General features: G+C 40.7%; 1 protein-coding gene across 1 annotated transcript in view; it reads left to right on the top strand.

Moving 5' to 3' along the window:
* The window catches only part of RINT1 (RAD50 interactor 1), a 31,262-nt gene extending 13,375 nt beyond the window's left edge, over nucleotides 1–17,887 (top strand). The window contains exons 7-14 of the mRNA XM_073619649.1: nucleotides 4,576–4,686; nucleotides 5,468–5,693; nucleotides 6,122–6,259; nucleotides 9,170–9,369; nucleotides 11,276–11,490; nucleotides 13,871–14,051; nucleotides 15,515–15,633; nucleotides 17,489–17,887. Of these exons, the coding sequence (XP_073475750.1) occupies nucleotides 4,576–4,686; nucleotides 5,468–5,693; nucleotides 6,122–6,259; nucleotides 9,170–9,369; nucleotides 11,276–11,490; nucleotides 13,871–14,051; nucleotides 15,515–15,633; nucleotides 17,489–17,711 (1,413 nt within the window). The 3' untranslated portion in view covers nucleotides 17,712–17,887. The remainder of the gene's footprint in view (nucleotides 1–4,575; nucleotides 4,687–5,467; nucleotides 5,694–6,121; nucleotides 6,260–9,169; nucleotides 9,370–11,275; nucleotides 11,491–13,870; nucleotides 14,052–15,514; nucleotides 15,634–17,488) is intronic.
* Nucleotides 17,888–19,104: the final 1,217 nt, after the last annotated feature.

Genomic DNA, 19,104 nt, shown 5'->3' on the forward strand with positions numbered 1-19,104 from the left:
AGCTGATTTGTGAGCCTGGACTGCATGTGTACGAGAGAGGCATTGGCGGCTGTTGGATCATTCTGGAAGGCTTGCTCTAGAGTGTTGAAGCGGTCCTCTGCCTGGCAGAGCAACTTTTTAGAGGTGGCCTTGTGTCAGTTGATACGCGTGGAGAAGATCATACGGGCATGTATTTTGAAGGCCCTTTGTCAATATTTTAACGTGCCTAGCACACCTATTAGGTCAGCAATATAAATGCTATACCTTTTCTCTAAATGTAAGATTTTGCTATAGTCAGTCTAACATGCTAAAAGCATAAAATGGTGATCACTTACATTACCACTAAAGTTAGCTACAAGCAGGCCCCGAATTACGAAGATCCAAGTTACGAACAACTCTACTTGCGAACGGAGGTGGCATGACACCACGGCCGGCCGCTTGCGATCCACACTGGTCCCGGATACAGCCGAGCAACCATTTTGCAGCGCCAGACACATCCCACACTGCAGTACTACATGGCCACAAGAGCCCCAAATAACATGACTGCATGCACAGAAGCTCCAGGAACATCCCACATCACTGCACAGGCTGGAGTTACACTTAGAAATGTACTATTCCGACTTGCAAACAAATTCAACGTAAGAACAAACCTACAGTTCCTAACTTGTTCAGAAATCCGGGGACCGCCTGTATACACTACTAGATTTTCCAGCTAAAAATTCATATTAAAATTCTCAGTGCATTCAACGGCTTCATTCATTTCATTCAAAAGAAGTTTAAATCACCAGGTGAAAATAAAGGAAAGAAAGCCTTAAGTGGTTCTAAAGGTGAGATATTTTTTACCTTAATACATTCCTTGCATTAAGGTAAAAATGTCCAACTGGCTGTATCCCCGCTTCACCACCCTTTATACTTGCCTGAATCATATATTGATCCAGCGCTGTGCCTGTCTGCAGCAGTGCTTGATTGTGTACCTTCATGAGATTGGGTACTACCATGAGTTTGTCTAGGTAGTGAAATATCTGCAAGCCCATTTCCTGGATGACTGCTATGAGGGACAGTAGGTCCTTTTGTAAAGAGGCATTTGGGGTGGTAGCAACTCCAAAAGGAAGGCAGCAGATTTGGAAGTGTTGATTTTACAGGTAAAAGCACAGCTATTTTTGGTATGGAGAGAACAAGGCATGCTGGTAGGCATCCTGAAGGTCTTTAGATAAATAGATAAAAAGCCAGTTCCCTGGGTGAATCACTGTTAATTGTCTCTATCTATTCCATCTTGAAGGATCTTACAGGCAGGAAGAGTTTGAGGTTCTTCTTATCCAAAATTTGTCTGTATCTTCCTGGTGATGTTAAATAAAACCCAGATTTTAGTTTGTGTGGTGGAACTGGAGGTAAATGGGAAGTCCGTGTAATTAATGAGATGCTTCTTATCTTGAGACCTGGTAACCTGGTTGTGACAAAAAAAAATTATACTGAGCGCAAAGAGACTTTTTTTTTTTTACTGAAAATGTTGAAGAAACAAATCCCTCCTGGACTTTCTTGCAAAATAGTTTGCATGAAGGCAGACAGATGGACTCAAAAAGAAGATATAAAAGTAAATGAAGAAACTAGAGAGATGCTAAAAATTTACAGCAAGGAGGGATGTTGTCTCCAATATGCTAATCTACATGGATTCCCATTGGCGTAGAGACCTGCAGGATGGCAGATAAGCACAAGATGTACAGTGCCTTGCAAAAGTATTCACCCCCGGCGTTTTACCTATTTTGTTACATTACAGCCTTTAGTTCAATGTTTTTTTAATCTGAATTATACATGATGAATCAGAACACAATAGTCTAAGGTGGTAAAGTAAAATTAGAGAAATATATACAGAAAACTATTTTTCAGAAATAAAAAAATGATAATTGGCATGTTCGTATGTATTCACCCCCTTTGTTATGAAGCCCATAAAAAGCTCTGGTGCAACCAATTACTTTCAGAAGTTACACAATTAGTGAAATGCTGCAAAACCTAAGCAAGAGGCACCACTAACCAAACACTGCCATGAAGACCAAGGAACTCTCCCAACAAGTAAGAGACAATGTTGTTGAGAAGTACAAGTTAGGGTTAGGTTATAAAAAAAAATATCCAAATCTTTGATGATCCCTAGGAGCACCATCAAATCTATCATAACCAAATTGAAAGAACATGGCACAACAGCAAACCTGCAAACGGCCGCACACCAAAACTCACGGACGGAGCAAAGAGGGCATAAATCAGAGAGGCAGCACAGAGACCTAAGGTAACCCTGGAGGAGCTGCAGAGTTCCACAGCAGAGACTGGAGTATCTGTACATAGGACGACAATAAGCCGCACGCTCCATAGAGTTGGGTATTATGGCAGAGTGGCCAGAAGAAAGCCATTATTTTCAGCAAAAAACAAAATGGCACGTTTTGAGTTTGCGAAAAGGCATGTGGAAGACTCCCAAAATGTATGGAGGAAGGTTCTCTGGTCTGATGAGACTAAAATTGAACTTTTTGGCCGTCAAAGAAAACGCTATGTCTGGCGCAAACCCAACACATCACATCACGCAAAGAACACCATCCCCACAGTGAAACATGGTGGTGGCAGCATCATGCTGTGGGGATGTTTTTCAGCAGTCGGGACTGGGAAACTGGTCAGAGTTGAGGGAAAGATGGATGGTGCTAAATACAGGGATATTCTTGAGCAAAACCTGTAAAACTCTGTTGTGTGATTTTGAGGCTACGATGGAGGTTCACCTTCCAGCAGGACAATGACCCCAAACACACTGCTAAAGCAACACTTGAGTGGTTTAAGAAGAAACATGTAAATGTGTTGGAATGGCCTAGTCAAAGCCCAGACCTCAAGCCAATAGAAAAATCTATGGTCAAAATTAAAGATTACTGTTCACAAGCGCAAACCATCCAACTTGAAGGAGCTGGAGCAGTTTTGCAAGGAGGAATGGGCGAAAATCCCAGTGATGTGGCAAGCTCATAGAGACTTATCCAAAGCGACTTGGAGCTGTGATAGCCGCAAAAGGTGGCTCTACAAAGTATTGACTTTAGGGGGTTGAATAGTTATGCGCATTGACTTTTTATGATATTTTGTCTTATTTGTTGTTTGCTTCACAATAAAAAAAACAAAAAAAAACAAACATCTTCAAAGTTGTGGGCATGTTCTGTAAATTGATGCAAATCCTCAAACAATCCATGTTAATTCCAGGTTGTGAGGCAACAAAACACAAAAAATGCCAAGGGGGTGAATACTTTTTCAGGGCACTGTATGTGGCCTAGGCCAATTTAAATAGGCTGTAGCTGCTAAATAGCAGCCTATAAACATACGCTCCAAGGTATCAATGTTACTTCTGCACGTACCCTCCGAAGTCTTTCAGATGGGGAATAGGGCAGAACAGGAGTGTCATGTGCATGACTGGAAGTGATATCGGATACTCTTCCAGTCTCCTCCAAAAAAAGCATTCCATTGTTGGAACATGGGGGAGCAGAGAATCAGATAAGTAAAAGTGCTACCTGTCCCCTAGACAAAACTGGCAGATAATCCTTTTCAGAGTTCAGATTTAATGGCACTGTGCAATATCTATACTCAACATGTTATACCCTTTTGGTGAGATTCTAATTTGCAGCCTGTTACATTTTTTTCATCCACCTAGTCTGTAAAGCTGAAGATAATTGGTTGTTAATGGCGTGGTTTAATACCATACCATATATCGATAGCTTTTTTTATTTTTTTACCTATTTTTTACAAATGGATGGATGTTATAGTAGTTACCTCTTTTTAGTGTTTTTTGTTGTCAGGTGTTTGCTGACACCTAGGTTGGACAGAAAGTGAGTCAGAATGCTGTATGACTTTGCCTATTCATGAGATTTACAGTATGGGGGTTGATTTACTAAAACTGGAGAGTGCAAAATCTGGTACAGCTGTGCATAGAAACCAACCAGCTTTCATTCTTTTTTTGTCAAAGCTTAAAGTGATGATAAAAAAAAAAAAAAAAAAAAAATTTTAAAAATGTCATACTCGCCTAATCTTCTTTTTCCCCGGTCCCTTGCTCTTGCTCTTGGCCCCTCCTACTGCCGAGTGCCCCCAAGGCAAGCAGCTTGCAATGGGGGCACCCAAGCAGGCTCGTTCCCGAGCCACAGCTCTGTGTGTCCATTCACACACAGAGCCGTGCCTTGGCCCCGCCCCCTCTCCTCATGGGCTCATTATCTGTGAGTGACAGCAGCGGGAGCCAATGGCTCCCGCTGCTGTCTCAGCATATGAAGAGGGAGAGTCCCCGGAGAGCCAAGGCTCTCGTGTACATCGCTGGATCGAGATGGAACTCAGGTAAGTATTAGGTGGGGCTGGGGGGCTGCTGCACAAAGGTTTTTTACCTTCATGCATAGAATGCATGAAGGTATAAAACCTTGAGCCTTTACAAGCCACTTTAATTGAAGAAGCTGAAGTTTGAAGCTGATTGGCTACCATGCACAGCTGCACCAGATATTGCACACTCCAGTTTTATGAAATCAACCCTTATATGTGTATATTGTTGCTGTCTTTAGTTTGTTTCTTAATCATGTTAAACAATTTCTTTTTACGTTTCAGCCTGAGTGGTATCTAACTCAAGTGCTCATGTGGATTTCAAACCACACAAAGTTTTTAAATGACAAGATTCAGCCTATCCTGATTAAGGCACACTCCTCGGTGAATGCTAAGGTTAGTATAAAAAGGGGGAATCTATCCAGCAGGTTTTGGTTGAAGGCAATGAATTTGGCATGATGATTTTTCTGGAAGTTTATGATTACAAGCAGCTTTACCATGAGCATACTCTGACTCTGGATTTGGGGTTTGACTGGGAATGTGGTCTCTCCACACTAATGCAGTTCATACACTAGGACAATTAGGTGGCTTTCCATAAACTTCAAATTAAAATTATTTCCTAGTTTACAGCAAACTGATAGAGAAATTAACTGAAAGATTTACAGCTTTTGATTGGTTACATAAAACCAGGAAACATCTGTGGTTTGATGCAATTTAATTTAAAAGGAAAATTCACAAATATATGGGCATCATAAAGACACCCTAACTGTCTCATCTCAGCCAGATTAGTTGACAATCTCCACCACCTCAAGTGCTAGGAAATTTCTTTGGCTGCCTTTCTTTCTCAGTTTATGGCTATTGTTTTCTGCCAAATACCAGATGTGAAGATCTGGTGATTCCAACCATCATATTTATGGCACTTTTTTTTTTTTTTAATGAAAAATATTTAAGGAATCATTTATATCTCCATATGACCAGCTGCCCTCTTATGTTTACAGGTAGACCATAGTATGCACTATAGGTATAAAGGTTTTTTTTTTTTTTTTTTTTTTTTTTTACATGTTCCAGGTTATGGTGGTACATGACATTGACATACAGTGACATAACTTCAGTAAAGTGGTGATGTGTTATTTGTTTTTTTTTACAATTATACATTTCTGTTGGTCTTGTCTCCTAGATGGAGTTTACCCGTGGTCTTGTGATGTTGGTGCTAGAGAAGTTGTCTGCTGACATCCCATGTTTGCTGTATGATGATGTCCTTTACTGCCATTTGGTAGATGAGGTGCTTCTGTTTCAAAGAGAACTACACTCAGCGCATGGCTACCTGAGCAGTCTGCCAAACTGCATGCACATTCTATCCGAGGACACCTTCTTTCAGCGATGGCTGACTGTGGAAAGGAAATGTAAGTGTAACTGTTGCTGGTGTACAGCTTAGCGCCCAGTTTAAGGAATAAGTAATATAGAACAACTCGGTGGCTTATTCTTGGCTATCATGTTGCCACACAAGTCTTATTGTATCAGATTACTGTATTTCCCTAATTCTGTTAATATAGAAAAATTGCTTTTATGCACGTATAATGAAGAATCATGAATGATCTTGTTTCATGCAGATTAAAAGTTCTGGCTTCACTCTGACCGACATGCTTCATACATGTTTGGAGCCAGTAAATCAAAAAGTATTGAAGGCCAGGCAACTAGTATTTTCAAAAGGATGTCAGCAATAACAGGCTTATTATTTCTGTCAGTATAGATTTCCTTTACGGCCCTTTATAAATGTATTGTGTGTTTTAAGGAATACATCGTTTTCAACTGATCTCTTTTATATTGTCAGTGGCTCTAGAGAAGATGGATTCTATGTTGTCTTCAGAGGCTGCCTGGGCTTCTCAGTACAAGGATATCAGCGATGTGGATGAAATGAAATTTCCAGACTGTGCAGAGACATTTATGACTCTATTGCTTGTTATTACAGGTAAATTGCCTTTTGCAATCTATTTAGATATAAAACTGATACCAATGTTCTAAGCATGGTAAGAAGTGAGGTATTATGGAAAGGCACTATACAGGAGATGTTACATCTTAGCTGGTGAAATATGGGTTCAGAAGGCTTCTATGCTAATATGATAAGGGATTGAACACAGCTGCTGGGTTTCTGTTTAAATGGAAGAACCAGTATATTAAAGTTTATCAGGGTGGCTAGTACGTTTACTGTCTAAATGTTTTACTAAGAAATCCTTATAGGAGCACTGTTCCACAGACCTTTGCAGTATTCACACAGATTACAGCAGTTTTCCAAAACAATCTCTCAACAGTGTCAGTTTTGATATGGCTTTTTTGCTGGAGGTGATTATTCGGTAAGTTGCTCATATCCCGAGCTTCTATCTGCACTGTACACAAGAATCCTAAAAGATGATGGTGGTTGCAAAGGCAAGCAGGGCTAGCCTTTAAGATGGTAGCTGCACCAATCATACTTCATGGGCCGGGCTTAAGTTCCACTTTTGCAGCCAGATTGAGATAATACCCGCTTTATATTTGCTACATAATCCCATTCACTTATAGTTAAAAGTAAATAATAATAATTTTGCTTACCTTTTGGCATCCCTAAAAATCCTACCCTGCTTTCTCCTTCTATGTAATGTTAAGCTCACAGCTAACAGTGCATTTACGTTTACCATAAGTAACCCTGTCTGGATTGTGCTGGCAAATCTTCATTATCAGTTGTAAATTAGATTTGAACACTATCTGTCCTAACAAAGGGTTAAAGATCTGAAGGCATGGATGGTGCGTTGTATGTTGATGCACTTTTTCTCAGTCTGTTCCCACTTTGAAATTGTTCAGAATAGCTTGCTCCTGCTCCAAAGAAACAACTGGAAAGGTAAGAAATATAAAAAATATATATATATATATATATATATATATATATATATATATATATATATATTTAGGTATGCTGAATGGGAACATAAATATAATAACATAGAATATAGAACATAGTATAACAAACCTAAAGTACAGTTTTCTCAAATTTTTACTGCAAAAGTTTTGTTTGCACAGATAGGTCACGAAAGCCTATAGTATTGTGGTTGCAGGAACAGCCTTTGAAGATGGTGGTTGCACAGACATACAGTAAAACCTTGGTTTGAGAGTAACTTGGTTTGAGAGCGTTTTGCAAGACAAGCAAAATTTTTTTTCATTAATTTTGACTTGATATACAAGCGTAGTCTTGATATACAAGTAGCATCAAGTCACAACTGAGTATAAAATAAAAGAGAGGAGTGTGTCAATATGGTTACATTTAATAAAGGTACAACATTTAGCAACTCACATCCTCCCAACTCATCATCCTCTGTACCGCCATCAACGTCATCACTTCCATGCTGCGCTCCACAAGCTCTTCAAGCCTCGCTTTCAGATTGCTTTACTGCAGGGTAGTCTTCCCGGTCACAATTGCAGATTGACAGCGGTGAGAGCAGGAGGTGCGGGAGATGGTCTATGAGGACAGCTTTACCCCGGATGCCTGCATACTTAGATGTGCCTGTTTTAATCATCAATCATGTGAGTTGCTAAATGTTGTACCTTCATTCAATGTAACCATATTGCTACACTTAGAGGCGCCTCTCCTCTCTTTTATACTTTGTAGCTCCTGATGGCTTTGGCTTCCAATCCCCTTGTGGAGTCTAACATTTGTGGATGGACATTTTATGGTTACAGAACCTTGCTATAATCTTTTTTTTATATGGACTATAAACTGAAAGACCTATGAATAAATGGTTGTGGAACGAATCATCTGAGTTTCCATTATTTCTTATGGGGAAATTCGGTTTGATATACAAGTGCTTTGGACTACAAGCATGTTTCCGGAACGAATTATGCTTGCAATCCCAAGGTTTTGCTGTATAGGGGTTTATTTACTAAAGCTGCAGAGTGCAAAACCAGGCTCACTTCTGCATAGAAACCAATCAGCTTCCAGGTCTTATTTCCAAACCTTAATTAAACAAGCTGAGGTTAGAAGCTGATTGGTTTCTATGCAGAAGTGAGCCTGATTTTGCACTCACCAGCTTTAGTAAATAAACCCCATAGTGACAGCCTTTAAAATGGTGGTTTCACTGGGAGGTGATAACAGCCTATAGGATGGTTCTTAGACGGATGCTAATATGGATTTGCAATGGTCCTACCTATACACTCTTCACATGTGTTTATGCTAAATCTGTTGGTGCTTAGATAATCTGTATGTACGCCAATTTTTTCAGTAGGCAGCATATGTCTAAAAATCACTACAGATACACATTACATTTTTACTTCTTTCAAAGTTAAAGAAGTCGTCTCACCATAAATGTCTTCTATTCCTGCAGCCCCTCAGGGGAAAAGTGCATGTAGCACTTTGTGTGGTTTTGATCAATGCTTTGGATGCTGAGATAGCGTGGTCAACAGCACACCCCCTCTCACCAACGCTGTATGACCACACTGCTTGGTAAGAGACAAATACCTAGTTAGTTATGGATGACATTGCTTGTGTCTGGCAGTAGGCACACACCAGGGACCAGTACCATCACTACTACTATAGGAGTAGGGGGCATGTTTGTACGAGTCACTTTTTCCCAGTGAAACATATACACAGGTTGGCCCGACGTGCACTCACAGCAGAGAGGAAGGTAACAAATGAGCTCTGCTTGAGCTGCAGAATAGGATCGACCACAAATCAGACTTCATGGAGGCATGGAGCAATCAAGCAATAATAACAGAGAGATCTGATTTTCTAGATAATTGGTCAACTTTTCTTTTTGGAAGTAGACACTTTGTGCTACTAATAAAATATCAGTTTATATAAACTAGTTTATATTCCATGTGTCTTGAACAAACCTTTCTATGTTATAACTATCAGACAGGTATAAGAACCTGCCTACAGAAGAGAAGAAGCTGAAGTTCCTGGAACTGCAAAAGGAACTAGTTGATGACTTTAGAATCCGTCTAACACAAGTGATGAAGGAAGAGAGCAGAGCTTTGCTAGATCCTAAATACTGTGCAATCCTCAATGCCGTCAACTACATAGCATCGGTGCTAGCTGACTGGGCTGACAATGTTGTGAGTACATACATTTATTATTTTGCAATCAAAATTTCAACTTTTTACAAGTAATTTCTTATGCATAGATTAATGTGGGACTGAGACACGTTTAAATTGGTATTTAAACCCAAAAACAAAAAATTATTAGTTATAATTTTAATAAACATGTCTGTGCTCCTGGATCCTCCCCCCTACAGAGTACCCCCACCCCCCCCATAGCAATCCTGATCTGGACTGTGTGGGGTTTTTTTTTACACACACACACACACACACACACACACACACACACACACACACACACACACACACACACACACACACACACTGAGACTCCCCCTTTCCCTCCTCACAGAATTTGATTGACAGCAGCAGGAGTCAATAGCTTCCGCTGCTGCATATAAGTTCTTTGAGGAGAGAGCAGCGCTGCTGCTCTCGGAAACAGTGCTGGATTGAAATTGGGCTTGTGTAAGTATTTTGGGGGAAGCTGATCATAGAAGGTTTTTTTTTTCCTAAAAAAAAAAAACAAAGAAAAAAACCTTCTGTGTCACAGAATCCCCCCCCCCCATACTTACCTGAGCTCATTTCCAAACCAGCGTTATGCATTAGAGCAGTGGCTCACTCCGCTCTCTCCCTTCTCTGGGCAGAGTGATAGCAGTGTAAGCAAGCCCCCAAAAGTGGCTTTCTGTGGGGCACTCTCCAAAGAGTAGGAGACAGGAGCGCCAGCAGGGGAGCTGGAAAGAGGAGGATCAGGGCTGCTCTGTGCACAACCATTGCACAGAGCAAGTAGGTATAGCAAGTTTGTAATTAGTTTTTTTGTTGTTTAAAAAAACTAAACTTTAATATCACTTGAAGGTAAAAACATTGCGCCTTTACAACCACTTTAAATTGTATCTCACCAATTCTTAGATTTGATGGCTGCTTTAGTTTTCTTTTTAGGTCTTGTTCCTTTATTTTCACCTGGTGATCTATCCAGTATGCCTGTTATCTTTCAACCTATTTTAACAAAGTAGCAGTTGGAGGGTTAAGACAAATTATTTACCTCTGACGGGGGTGCTTACAATGGTCAGCTTTGATTAATTTATTTAAAACCTTTATCCTGAAAGGAAACAAAACTGTTTTCTGTATCTGCTTACAAAGGAGATCAGATTCAGTTTGTTAGTCAGGTCCATCTAAATCTGCTAGTCTAAAACTACCCTCTCCCCAGACTGACAATGCTGCTATCTGATGTTGTCTGCTTTATTACTGCATTCAGAATGCAGACACCCTAAAGCCTCGTACACGCTACTATTTTTTTTTTTTCTTTCATTCAACCCAGCGGGTTGAACAAAAAAACCTGACAGCTCAGGTCAGAGCCACTGTACTAACGATCTGATGTTAGTACAGTGATCTCCCCTGCTGTGCTATTGTGTTCTGACAGGGGGACGGCCGCTGAGAGCGCTGATCGAGACCTTATTTGGTCATGACCCTTCGTCAGAAGCCGACATTCTACAAGGCTTAAGACAGGATTTTTATTTTTTTTTTTGGCTGGATCACCAGGGGAACTAAGGGGGGGGGGCTTAAAAAACAAAAAACAAAACGAATGCTATTATCACATCTAAGAATTGGTACACTGCAATACATTACATTTTTGTTTTTGAGTTTAATACTGCTTTAAATCCAATCCAGACCTGTATAAAGGCCATATGTACAATGGGGCTGATTTGTGAATAGTTGGGTAAAGGAAAAATGGGCAGCAACTACGCTATTGTATATAGCCACCAGTCAAATTATTTGTTTTATTTGAAAAATGAAGCCCATGTGTTTGCTGTGGACATCTTCTCCAGTGTTGAGAAATTAGTCCTACTACAAAAAAATGTCAGTGCAAGCATTGTTTGTATATTTTTACTCATATTATAATTCTCTTACATAGCATCCTTGTTTGCAGTTCTTCTTACAGCTTCAGCAGGCTGCTCTGGAGGTTTGCACTGACATTCATTCTAGCAGTAAGCTTCAGTTGGGACAGCTGGCTTCTATGGAAATATCTGTCTTTGATGATATGATTAACCTACTTGAGAGACTGAAAAATGACATGTTAAGTCGTCAGGTAGAGCATGTGTTCAGAGAAGTAAAAGAAGCAGCAAAGATGTACAAGAAAGAAAGGTATGTCTGTACAGATAGCAGCTGTCTTGGTTGTATATCAAACTCATTTTCTATTACAGTGATCCTCCAGAGTACTCACGTTTCCACTGAAATGTAGGATGCGAGACTAATACACACATGATGTGAAGTCAATGATTTCCAGCACCTAAAGGATGTGTAATGTAGAAATACACTCTTCTCACATCAAAATTTAGTTGTCAGTAATTTATTGCATGACATGGTACAATACTATGCTGCTTTTTCTATAGTGTCCCTGTCACTATGAGTTCTGCACTTCAGTGCACACATCTCCCAGTATCCATGCCACCACTGACATCTGCACACCAGTGCACACATTTTACTTCCCCATATGCATATCGGCATCCACCAGTATCCATGCTATCAGTGAGATCTGAACTCAAGGACGTAACTCCTACTGCTCAGTATCTATGCTATTCTTGAGGTCTGCGCTCCAGGGACACCTCACAGTATTCATGCCACCACTGACATCTACAGAGCAGTGCAAACACTTCAGTCCCCTCTCCATTATGCATATCAACATCCACCAGCATCCATGTTACCAGTGAGATCTGCAATCAAGGACATATCCCTCAGTACCAGGTATCCATGTTACTATTGAGAACTGCATTCAAAAACATACCATCGCTATCAAGTAACTTGGCTAAGATTGAGATCTGCACTTTAACACACATACTTAATTGTCCAGTGTCCATGCATTAGTGAGATCTGCACCCTCACTCCCTAGCATGATTTCACCCCATATTTACATACAGTGTTTCAAACCTCTCTGACAGGCAGTGCTTTGATCCTGTATGTGGTAGGTTGTTTAGGCAGAGGTACATATTGCCCCTGGGCGCGCCTCACATCTCAGCACATCCCATCACAGATTGCATCATAAACTTGGGTAAGAATTATTGTGATAATACACCACAACATGATCAATGCAGAGGGAGAGAGAGAGAAACAGGTTATAACCTTGTAATAGTCTGAAGGTTACTAGATCAAGGGAGCAAATACCGGGGGTAGCTAGCCATCTGTCTCATAGTTTGTCAAATTTAGTACTACAGCCTGATATTGAAAAATAAGGCAATCAGAGTTACTGTTAAAGACTTAAAGCGTTTGTTAACTCCCCCCCAAAAAAAAAAAAAAAAAAATGTATATCCTGGTCCCTTAAAGCAGATTACATTGCACAGCGCTTGTTTTATGTAATCTGCCCCCCTCTAAACTGTAAAAAAAAACAAACCTACCACTTCCTGTATGGCCTCTCTAAACAGACCACGATAACCAGGGCACCTCCGCCCCGATCGCCGTAGTCAAAGTGCCTCCCTCAGTGATAGGCTGCTGTCCCCTCTGCTCCCCTCATCCCCTCCTTTCTCCCCTCTCTGTCTGTCTCTGCTCAGCCCCGCCGCCCCTCCGCTTTTATTAAAAAAATAAAAATAAACCTATAATTGTCACTGTCAGCCCCTCTATTAGAGGCTGGCATAGCACACTGTGTCAAGCATTTTTTTTTAAATGAGTGTTGTAATTACCGATTTTTAGCTGTCTTCAGGCCGGTCACGTGACTCGTGGCTGCTTTACAGCAATAAGACGGGGATTCTGCGGAGGAGAGGAGTGGTCACGTGATCTCCCTGGCTGACGTCAGAGGGAGATCAGGGCCCCTCCAACAGAAGCCATCCATCGGTGCTGTGAAGCGGCCGCGAGTCACGTGTCCGGCCTAAAGACAGCTAAAAATCGGTACTTACAACACTCATTTTAAAAAATGCTTAACACAGTGTGCTATGCCAGCCTCTAATAGAGGGGCTGGCATAGACTTTTACAAATGTGTTCACAACCCCTTTAAATTCACCTTTTCCAGAAAATATCCTATGCAGTTAAGGGGTCCCAGTAGATATTAAAAAGCTGTTTAGCTTTGTAAAATGGCTATTAATTTTATTGTCATACCTGTAGGCCATTTGTCCTGACCAGAATTCTGCCTGAAAAACTTGCAGTTAACAATCCCCAAGTCCTGTCTTGTTACTAGAATGTGAATATCATTTGACACTCACTCTCAGCATTACAGGAGTGAAAAACAACTGTTTTTGCATCATAGCAACAAGACAGGATGTGGGAATTGCTTACTGCAAATTTTGCAGAGTAGGGGTCTAGCTAGGAAATCTATTCCACGTATATCCTCCAATCAGGTAGACCCTTGCACTTCATAGTTCTTGGTGAATCTAAAGGAGGTTGCACAATTATACAGTGGCGTGTGTGTAGTCATCTTTAAATACTGCTTAGTGAACAAAAATATTTAAAAATTTCCAGTCAATATTTCATATGGCCTTTTCCAAATGTAATGCGTTCATTGGAATTGTGAGGAACTCCTCTGTTCTGTCTATTCCAGGTGGCTTTCACTGCCGTCACAATCAGAACAAGCTGTGATGTCACTATCTAGTACAGCCTGCCCTATGCTGCTAGCACTCAGAGACCGCCTTCTACAACTGGAGCAACAGCTTTGTCATACTTTGTTTAAAACTGTCTGGCAGATGCTTGCAGAAAAGCTGGATTTGTTCATATATCAAGATGTAAGTAAACAAGCTTTTGGGTGCATTTAAAACAGAACTTCACTCGTAACAACTTGAAAAAAATGAATGTTCCTTAGCAATGAACATACATTCTACATGAATAATTATGCCAGCAAAATTAAGATGTGCTGTAAAGTGCCTCCAGCATTGCTTCTGTTTCTTCTTGCTGGAGGCCGCCATTTTCCTGGAGACCAGAGCAGTCACTTTCTTATTGAGAACTCTCCCCTGTCCTTAGTCTCAAAAATGATATGTCACTTTCTGCAGTTCTGTGTGTAGCCAATTCTATGTATATTTCCAGCCTTGACTGCATATCTTGGCTCAGCAAGAGGGGGAGATGCAGGAGCTGCAGAGATTCACAGTTCTGCTGAGGGAGAATGCTAAAATAAGACACTCTTTGTAAGTTTAACTCTTTGCTTTTGTGTCTTCTCAACAGTGTAGTTTGTCCTGTCAGCTCACCTGCTTTCCTCATTCTCTCTCCCTAATCAGTCCTTCCATGGCACAGGCTGATTTATTCCTGTGATTTCCTACCTCATCCCGTCAGCAGATCGCCCTCAAGTGACTTAGTGACTGCCTGATTGCTATGATTTTTGTCAAAGTGCTGAGAATAGAAGGTAACAGAGGTTGTACAGAAGGGGTGAGAGGGGCCAGCAGGAAGCAATCTGGTAATAGGTAAATTTCTGACTAAAGTTCCACTTTAAGTAGTTATGGAGGCTAAGGGGGTTATTTACAAAAGTCAAATCCACTTTGCACTACAAGTGCAAAGTGCACTTGGAAGTGTAGTCAGAGGGGTAGATCTGAAATGAGGGGAAGCTCTGCTGATTTTTTTTTTATCCAATCATGTGCAAGCTAAAATGCTGTTTTTAAATTTCCTTGCATGTCTCCCTCGGATCTACAGCGACTGCACTTCCAAGTGCACTTTCAGTGCAGTTTGCACTTGTAGTGCAAAGTGGATTTGCCTTTAGTAAATAACCCCCTAAGTGTAATTATGCTTCTGAGAATTTCTGGTTCCTTACCTTCCTATGGCTGCAGTCAGCACAGTTTGGGTTGGCTGTTTCTTAGGAGCCAATGGCAATCCAGTTTTTAAGATAAATTGCACCTACAGTGTAGTTCTCTTTCTCGTCTTCATCTTCACCACCACCACTTAGTTTACATACATAAGGTCATTCTTACTTACAACCCCAGTGCTTCACAGCTCCTGTCTGAATTCTTCAAAGCATTCCCTTTGCATGTGTGCCATGATCTGCATGCACTTCAATTGAAAACCCAATTGATCAGGCTGAAGATGGTCTTTCAGTTAAAGTGAATGGAGGCCACAGCACATATGTGTGAATATCTTAGAAGAGTGGGGTTGTAGGTATGTATGGTCTATTGGGATTGTGCTGGGAGTTAGGGGTAAACAGGAAAGTGTAAGTGCTATAACATATCCCGCAAAGCTGATGTTGCTTCCATCTTGGTTTTAACAGATTATTTTGGCAAATCATTTTAACGAAGGAGGAGCAGCACAACTGCAGTTTGATATGTTTCGGAATCTCTTTCCTTTATTTTCACACTACTGCAAGAGGCCAGAGAATTACTTTAAGCAGTGAGTATCGGGCCATACAAATGGTAACAACAGAATAAATACATTTTTCTCTGTAAAATTTGACAGACAGCCTATACATTAAGGGCCCCTTGCACATGGGTGTCATAATTTACAGATATTTACTCAGAAACTTGTTGACAGTCCCTGGGGATTGAGTATAGATGTGTGAAGGTGTGTAAGAGTATAGACAAGTAAAATTCTTCTTTGCCAGTGTTGTAATATACTCAGATACTCCCCTGTGCACGAGGCCTAATACTGTTTTTTTTAACTTGTGTCAAAAATTGATGTAAGGGGGAAGGAAAAGGAGCTTGTAACAAATAGATGATTAATGCCATGTTCCAACATGTCATGGATGCATGAATTAACTGGTGACCTCCAATTTTATTAATTATTACCAGTTCTCAGTTTATTTTTAATGCATATATTTTATCTTTGTGATACCAATCAATGTCATCAAACAAATATGCTGAGCCTTGGAATGTAGGCTGCCATTGCTGACCTCCATCCAAAAAACTGTGATTTGCCTGTTTCTCATAGTGATCCCTATGGCTCTTGCACTTTGAGTCTTGGATGTGAAACAAGGATGCAAACTGGGAGTTCTGACGATACTTGCTGCATGCTTGTTCTGGGTCTTTGACTCAGGGTACTGATGTAAGACACATACAGGCAACCAGCATTTTTGGAAGGAAGTCAGCAATGGCGGCCTACATATTTTCCTCTGTACAGGTTTTGTATGATTCTCAAGCACTCCTTTGGCAACTCGCCTGTTGAGATTTTAATGTATTTTATGTTGTGTAAATGTGACAGGAGGAATAGTAACATTCCTACTGCACAGGAAGACTAAGACTCCAAGGTGAACGGGAACAATGCTAGGAAATGTGGTGAGAAGATGCTGTATTCCCTAGGAGACAAAAGAAGCCAACAGGTGACTTGGCTCAGTAGATTTTACATATTACTGGAATATCACTTTTAGGTGGACAGACCATTAAAGCAAATATTAATGCCATAGAAAGAAAGAAAGGACACAAGTGTTTTAGGGCACTTTCACACTGCCCCATTGTGGTTATCCTACTGCGCAGTGTACCCACGGTTTCTCGTATGAGTTACCCACGCTTTCCCATAGACTTCTATTAGAGCAGGTGTTTTTGGTGCGTTTTCAGAAAATGCACCAAAAATGGCCGATCTAATAGTCATCTATTGGAAAGTGCAGGTATCCCACATGAAAACCACAAGTACACTGCGCTGTAGGGAAACCCACAGCTGGACAGTGTGAACGTGCCTTTAGCCAGCAAAATGAAACAGCTGCTTAGGCAACCACAATGAGGCTTCTCTGATTGCTGCAGCAGAATCTACCAATGTTAGTGGTCAATCACAGACCTCCGTATACTGAGTTGGGAATAAGATGTGGTTCTAGTGGTGAAGTGGTTGCTGGCAGATGGGGCTGAAAGTAAGTGGATGGCTGTGTATGATTCCAGCTTTTTAGCATTACCTATAAGTATTTAGTGCTGCTAGCTGGAGGAGACACTGAGGCCCAGTTTACATCTGTTTTGGTGGAAAGTGTTCATATGTCAGCATGTAAGTATGCTGTGGGAAAACAAAGGAGTTGGAGGGGCGCTGAGTTATGCATATTTACACTATATGATAACAGCTCTTATATGGTATACAGAGCAAAGTTAGCCTGTACCTATGTGATCACCAACTCCTGCCCAGCTGCAAAAAAAACTTCTTAGAAGAACAAATGTATTCTTTTACTGGGGTCTAAAATATTACATGAAATGCAGGCTGCTAAATAGAGTTTGTGTATCAACTGTTAAATGATCTGTAAAATAATAATAAATATGTGCATTCATTTCAGTGTGAAGGAGGCATGCATTATCCTCAACCTGGGTATGGGTCCAGCACTGCTCCTAAGGGATGTGTTACAGTCTGCACCACACAATGGAGATAGTACCGATATCAACAGCAACGTGCCCTCTTCTGCGGCAGCTTTAAATGAACTTGGAATCTACAAGCTGGCACCACAAGATGTAGAAATCCTTTTTCACCTACGGACCAATTGGCCAAATACTGGAAAATAATCTTTTCATATGCACAGTTTAACAGTCATTTGTTGCTGGCTATAATAGATCTACTAGCTCTTTGCTAGTAATTATAGCTTTCCCAGTGGAAGGTTGCTTCCTCTAAATAACATGTTAAGTGGTAAGGACTATGTTTGTTTTTTGTAAATATGTTTTATTAAAAAGTAAAACAATTACCACCCATGGTATTGAAGCTGAATTCTAGACAGATATAAAATACATTCATTTATGCAGCTCTATAAGTATAAATACGTCATTAAATGTATTTTTGTAAATGCAAGCAGTGCAAGTATTGAACTGATATCAGCCTTTTGCAGTCCCTATACAGCAGTCAGTCAGTTTATGTGCCAATAAAGAGCTTTCTGAAAGAAAGAGGAGCATAGTGACTCATCGCTGCGCTGCTTCTCTTTTTCGTTGTCCAGGCACAACCTGGGGAAGGTCCAGGACAGCCTGGGCTCAGAGATAAATAGCAATAAATCAAAAGCAATAGATATATAAATTACTCCTGAACGATTCTTAGAAGTACCTTTTTTATCAGTTTTATCTTGCTGTCTCTTCCGGATATCGTCCGCGCCATTCTTAGTTAGGTTTTCCAAAGCCGATGCGGGCGCCATTTCCGCCCTTAGTTCGCATCACTGCCGAAATCTCGCGCATGTGCCGTAGCATTCCTTAGTTCGTATCAATGGCGAAATCTCGCACATGCGCCGTAGCGTCGTAAGGAAGACTAGAATATTTTCAGCATTGTGAGACTTCTCCTCTGTGCCGTTCAGAGGGGAATCTCGCTTACTATCAATTACAGATATGCAGGAAATAAAGAAACGGCACACTATACATGCCATTAAGGAAGAGCATACTGCGCAATCACGCATGACGTCTTCGCTGATAAAAAGACGATTTTTAATGAAACTCCACATGTGCACTTTCACAGGCAGCGATTAGCTGCCTGTGTTATGTAGTTTTAGATAAGATTAAGCTCTATCTGAGGGTTTACAACCACTTTAAACCCCCCTCCTATCCAGACCAATTTTCAGCTTTTGGTGGTATTTGATCACCTTTGCGGTTTTTATTTAAAAAATGTAAAAAGACCGAGTTTAAAAAAAAAAAAAAAAGTATTTCTTTTTTTTTTTTATATTTTGTTATAAAATTTTTAAAAAGTTAATTTTTCTCCTTCATTGATGTATGCTGATAAGGCGGCACTGATGGGCACCGATAGGTGACAGTGATGGGCACTGATGGGTGGCAATAATGGGCACTTATTGGCACCACTGATGGGCATTGATAGGTGGCACTTGTGGGCATTGATAGGTGGCACTGGCAGGGGGTACTGGTGGCACATAGGCAGAATTGCCTCTTCCTCTTCGGGACTGATGTCCCTTGCAGATAAGCTGGTGAT

This window comes from Aquarana catesbeiana, linkage group LG03 (genome assembly GCF_042186555.1).
Source record: "Aquarana catesbeiana isolate 2022-GZ linkage group LG03, ASM4218655v1, whole genome shotgun sequence".
In the NCBI taxonomy this organism is placed as follows: domain Eukaryota; kingdom Metazoa; phylum Chordata; class Amphibia; order Anura; family Ranidae; genus Aquarana; species Aquarana catesbeiana.